The sequence below is a fragment of the Montipora capricornis genome, chromosome 7, assembly GCF_036669925.1.
Source record: "Montipora capricornis isolate CH-2021 chromosome 7, ASM3666992v2, whole genome shotgun sequence".
NCBI lineage: Eukaryota > Metazoa > Cnidaria > Anthozoa > Scleractinia > Acroporidae > Montipora > Montipora capricornis.
This window is the reverse complement of record NC_090889.1, coordinates 44,402,274-44,408,634: the sequence shown is the minus strand read 5'-3', so window position 1 is coordinate 44,408,634 and position 6,361 is coordinate 44,402,274. Positions and strand designations below refer to the sequence as shown.

At 41.3% G+C, this 6,361-nt stretch overlaps 1 protein-coding gene across 1 annotated transcript in view; it reads left to right on the top strand.

The window, feature by feature from the left end:
- The first annotated feature begins 1,087 nt into the window (after nucleotides 1-1,087).
- Nucleotides 1,088-6,361, top strand: part of LOC138056050 (uncharacterized) — a 5,517-nt gene continuing 243 nt past the window's right edge. The window contains exon 1 of the mRNA XM_068901899.1: nucleotides 1,088-6,361. This exon is cut by the window's right edge and continues 243 nt beyond it. Within this exon, the coding sequence (XP_068758000.1) occupies nucleotides 1,088-6,361 (5,274 nt within the window).

Below are 6,361 nucleotides of genomic sequence, written 5' to 3'. Positions count from 1 at the left end.
CATAATTGCTTTTTTTGTTAAATCAAGGACTATGAAGAGAAATGACGGGAATGGTATAAGCAGTGGAAAGATACAGGCAAAATGTAACATCTTCGTAATCTCATTTTTCTATCTTTTTTATCTGAAATAAGAAAGGGACAGGTATTGGAAGAAACTTTATGCATTTTATTATTACTTTTGATTGATCTTATTTACGTGATATTTGCTATACAGACAAATTGTAACAATTTCTTGCGCTATGCAAGTCAGTTTCTACTCTCTCGTATCTTAAGGATTTCTCGAAAAGTTGCATTGTCTTACTCAATATTTGCAGGAATGCAGGAAATGGCAAGTGGCGCAGCTTATCTTTAATCCCACCTTATTATATGGCTCTGTCTCACAAGGACTGGGAACTACCAAGTTCACGAATTTGATTGGCTGAAATCGATATTGACCGCAGTCTAGATTTTCCCATCTAGACCGGTAATGTTTTGCGGTGAAAAGATGCAAAATAAAATGCAAAAATATTGAGTATTTTCTTCTAACAATATTAATTTTTTAAAAGTGCCAAACAGCATGATAACAAAAGAGAGGATGACGAGCAAACTTTGACAGAATTAAATTCAGCTCATCGCCACTCATCGCCTTCGCAAGCAAAATGTCAGTTAGTACAAACCAGTTACATTAAACAACATTATATAATTGTTCTTGTTTGCCATATAATAAACATCTTATTAACCGAGCTTAGTCAGTCTGTATTGCTAAATATACATGTTACGTTTATTGCGCACGCTAAATAGAGCCGCAACATTCGTTCATTACGGAATTTGTATAATTTGATGACGTCATAGACGTAATTTACAACTTTATGACTTTCTAGTCAGAAGAACTGTGAGGCGCCATTGGGTAAATGTCTTTCTTTGATTTAAGTTAACATTTGCATTTCTCTTACTAACTTCAACTCTGTAATTTAGATTTTGAACGTCTACACTCCCTGCGATGACCGTGAAATAAAGGAGTAGTTTAAAACCGTGGAGACTCTTCGGCTAGCAACACATTCAAAATCCAAGGTGGTTTGCTACAAAGCGACAACTGGATCATACTAAAGATGTCTGAGAATACAGCTGCAATCGAAGAAGCCAAAAGCAAGCGCGCATCAGGTAAAGGACGATTTACAAGAAAGAGGAACTTCCTCATCAAGTCAATAGAAAGCGATCAAGGAATTGAAGTAGTTGAAACAAATTACGCAAATTTAGCTGTAGTGTATGATGAACTCGAAGATAAGCATGAAACCTATGTTGAGTTATTGCCGGACGAACAGTCTGAAGAAGCAGAAGCTTGGATGACAGGAGTCCAAGAGAAATTTAATGATGCGACTGATCGCAAGATCACTTTAAAAGAAAGAAGAACACGCGAAGACGCAGAACGTCAAGGATACATTGACAGAGCGCGAACAAAACGGAACACAGCGCGCGCCGTTTTCGAAGCGTCATACAAAAGTATATCGCACGCCCTGAAATCGAAAGAAATTCCGAATTTTGCACTGAGAGATTTACAAACACAAATAGAAGACGAATTTCTAGAATGCAAACAATCGAACGCAGAACTGCTACAGCTGTTATCCAGCGAATCCGCAGAAGCTGAAATGAATTGGATCGCCACAATCCAAACTTGTTATCACGAAATAAAGGAGAAAATAGTAGTAAGCTACACTAATGTAGAAGAAGCTAGGGGAACAAAACAGGAGTCTACCGCCTCAGCTTCGTTCCTAAGACTGCCTCATTTTGACGGGAAACTGCGCAAGTATCCGCAATTTAAAAGAGACTTCCAGAAGCAAGTTATGACTCAGACCCGAAAGAGTGACGCAGCATACGTCTTACGCACCTGTCTTGACGGGGAGCCAGCGAAACTGGTGAAAAGCGTAGACGACGACATAGACGAGATGTGGCAACGTTTGGACGAGAAATATGGTGACCCAGCCAAAGTCGCTGATGTCATCATTGACGAAATAAAGCGATTTAGAATGCTCAGAGAAGGAGAAGACAAACGCTTTATCGAATTTGTAACCCTCATAGAGGATGGCTATAGAGACCTAAAGAGACTTGGCTTGGAAACAGAGATCACAACCACAAGTTCAGTCAGCGTAATTGAGAAAGCACTCCCGCCAGATATTAAAAGAAAATGGTCCGAGCTAGTAAGCTCCCGTGACAGCCCTGTTGACAAAAGCAACAAATTTCCAAGTCTCCTCGACTTTCTGCAGAGCCAAAAAAGAGCCATTGAATACGAGAGTGCTACACTCCGAGCAACTAGTAGCAACCAATATCATAAAGGCGCGGCACACTGCACAGCGAGTATTTCAGAGGATAAACAGGAAAATAGTAGAGAACCCAGACCAAAATGCCTGATTCACGACAACGGTAGGCACTGGACCGCTAATTGCCGACTTTATCAAGCGAAGACGATTGATGAAAAGAAGAATTTTGTCAAAGAAAAGCGGGCATGTTGGTCCTGTCTTAAGCTTGGCCACAGGCAACGCACTTGTAAAATGGGAAGAGAGTGTGGCGTAAATGGCTGCACAAGGAGACATCACCCATCAATTCATGAAAATACGCGCCAGCAACACACTCCAAGCAATGAAAGTACACCTCAACAGGCTACTGCGTCCGCAAATGTTTGTAACAACTTAAAATTCGCTACATGTCTCCGCCAGGTAGAGAGAGTCGGGACCAGGAAAGGGACGGCTAATGTCATGTGGGACAACGCAGCCTCACTTTGCTTCATTACCAACGCTAAAGTGAAACAAGAAAAACTCAGAGGAGTCAAAGTGAATCTCTCCATCGTGAAGTTAGGAGGGCAGAACGAGAAAATTGAAACAATGAAATACAAGCTACCACTTCTGGACAAGCAAGGTCACGCCGTTGAGTTCGAAGTGTATGGCATCAACAAAATCACCTCTGATATCGAGCACGTAGACGTAGAAAGCATCGCCCACCTATTAAGAAACATCACAAAGGATGAAATAGCACGACCCGCTGGCCCAGTTGATGTATTAATTGGATATGAATACGCCGCATATCACCCTGAAAGGGAACAAAATATTGGTCATCTTGTACTACTGAAAAATCGCTTTGGAAGATGTGTTGGAGGAACTCACCCACTACTTAAAGAAATGTGCATGGCTCATGATCTTCGAAACGCGAGAGTCAACACGATTGTAAGCAAAGTTAACATCGACGATTTTTACACTATCGAGGCCCTTGGTGTACAGTGCAAACCGAAATGCGGAGGCTGCAAGTGTGGAAAATGCTCTTTGGGCGCCAAAGATTATACCATACAAGAAGAAAGAGAATTGGAATTGATTGAACGCAATTTAACTTTCAACAGTGAAGACAACACATGGACCGTTGAATACCCTTGGATAAAGGACCCTAACAATCTTCCAGACAACCGTAAAGTAGCGATGGCGAAATTAGCTGCTACCGAGCGACGATTGAGAAAAAACGCAGATCACGCGAAAGTGTATGACGAACAGATAAAAGACATGGTGGCAAGAAATGTGGCAAGGAAACTCTCAAAGAGAAGAATTGACAAACTACACAGATCCTACGCATTACATTGCTCATCACGAAGTGCTCAAGCCAGAATCCAAATCAACTCCTGTCCGTATAGTTTTCAACAGCAGCGCGAACTATATGGAACACCTCTTAAACGAGTATTGGGCAAAGGGTCCCGACTTGCTCAACAACTTGTTAGAGAGAACAGAGTTGCCTTTATAGGAGACATTAAGAAGCTGTACCACACAGTCAAAACATCGGAATTAGACCAACATACTCACCGATTTCTATGGCGCGATATGGATAGCACTAGAGAACCAGACACCTATATAATACAACGCGTCTCATTTGGAAAGAAACCGCCTGGCACATTCGCCACTATAGCACTAAGAAAAACGGCAGAGATGACGCGTAATGAATATCCAGAAGCAGCAGACATAATCCAAAACAACACTTATACGGACGATATCATTGAAAGCAAAGATAACCTTGCAATGGCCCGCAAGCTAAGCCAAGACATAGAGAAAGCTATCGTCAAAGGAGGATTTCAAGTCAAAGAGTGGATATTCTCAGGAGATATTAGCAAGCAAGAAGAAACAATTATGGTACAGAAACCACATACATCAACAGAAAAGATACTCGGGATCAAATGGAGTCCATATGAAGATCAGCTATGTTTTGAAGTCAAGATCAAATTCTCACCGAAACGAAAAGTGACTGCTTTAGCAAATAACGCAATCAGTGAAATTCCCCCTCAACAACTTACAAAGAGGATGTTACTCTCACAGATAAATAGTGTGTACAATCCTCTTGGACTAGCTGGACCGTTTACTGTAAGAGCGAAGATTCTAATGCGGCACTTGTGGGGAAGCGATCGGAAGCTAGACTGGGATGATCCCATTCCTGAAGAGAATAAAGAGAATTGGATTACTTTCTTTAAAGATTTGCAAGAGATGAACCAAATACGATTCATGAGATGTATGAAGCCCTCAGATGCAATTGGAGAACCTGTTCTCATTGTATTAAGTGATGCATCTCAAGACGCATATGCTGCATGCGCATACGTACGATGGAAACGACAAAATGGTCAATTTGAAAGTAACTTGATATCATCTAAGAATCGCCTGGCACCAATCAAAAAATTATCTATCGATCGTATCGAACTATATGGAGCAGTATTGAACAAACGCCTCAAGGCCTTCGTAGAAAAAGAATGTAGATACCGATTTCAAAGAATTTATCACATCGTTGACTCACAGATTGTACATGCTATGATACAAAAACATTCCTACGGATTCAACACATTCGCTGCCACAAGAATAGGAGAAATACAAGAAGGAACAAACCAAACCGATTGGTACTGGGTAGAGAGCAAACACAATATCGCTGATTGTATCACGAGAGGTAAGAAGCCTAGCGATATCGGGCTCGAAAGCACATGGCAGAAAGGACCCGAATTCCTAAGACATCCAGAAAACGAGTGGCCAATAACTCGCAATTATTTAGAACCACAACTACCAGAACTAGTCAAGACGGCAATGGCTACAAATATCGAAGCATTTCAAGATACCCTGGCTGGAAGAATTGACATCAACAAATACTCAAATTACAACAAGCTATTAAGAGTGACTGCAAGAATTATGAAACTCTACGACAGAAACCCCAAATCATCGCTAAAAAACGCGACAAACGATCTCACTCCACATGATGTGGAAAAGGCTGAATTGTTCTGGATCCGCGAAGCTCAACAGAACATGGGGAAGGATATCGAGATCGGAAAATACAAACGATTATGCCCAAAGATGCGCGAAGATGGTGTATATGTGATCAGAGGACGCAGCGAATTATGGATGGAGATGAGCTACAACAAGAGAGAAGTGATACTCCTACCATACGATCATCCATTCTCACGTCTATTTGTAGAGCATAAACACAGAACAGGACATCATGGCGTTTTAACTACAGCCAGCAAAGTACGCACCAGGTACTGGATTCCAAAACTTTTGAAACTTGTGAAATCAATCAAGTCAAAATGCGTCATTTGTAGAAAACTTGATAAAAGAGTCAGTGAACAAATAATGGGCAACCTGCCAACTGATAGACTCAAACCAGCCCCACCTTGGTACAGTACGGGTATCGATCTATTCGGACCCTATAGAATTCGAGATGAAGTAAAGAAAAGAACAACATCTAAGACGTATGGAGTTATATTTACTTGTTTAGGGACAAGAGCTGTCTACTTGGATATAGCAGCAGACTACAGTACAGACAAATTTTTAATGGTACTTAGACGATTTGTATCACTGCATGGTTACCCATCTAAAGTATTCTCGGATAATGGTACCCAACTCGTTGCAGCAAATAAAGAGCTCTCTAACATCACCAAGAATTGGGCTTGGAACAAACTTAAAGGTTTTGGCGTAACTGAGGGATTTGAGTGGATCTTTACATGCGGAGAGGCACCCTGGCAAAACGGAGTGACAGAAGCTCTCATTAGATCTGTAAAACGAGCAATTAACGCTTCCATCGGCGACGGTATTTTAACATTCTCGGAGTTACAAACAGTACTTTATGAAGCCGCCAACTTACTTAATGAGAGACCAATAGGAAGACACCCTACATCACCTGATGACGGAGCGTATCTTTGCCCAAATGACCTGTTGCTTGGCAGAGCCACGTCTCGAGTACCAAATGGCCCATTTGACGAGAAGGCGAACAACAGACGACGATTCACATTTGTACAAACAATAATCTCCACTTTCTGGAAGAAGTGGACGAGAGATTATTTTCCAAGTTTGATAATAAGACAGAAATGGCATACTTCCCAA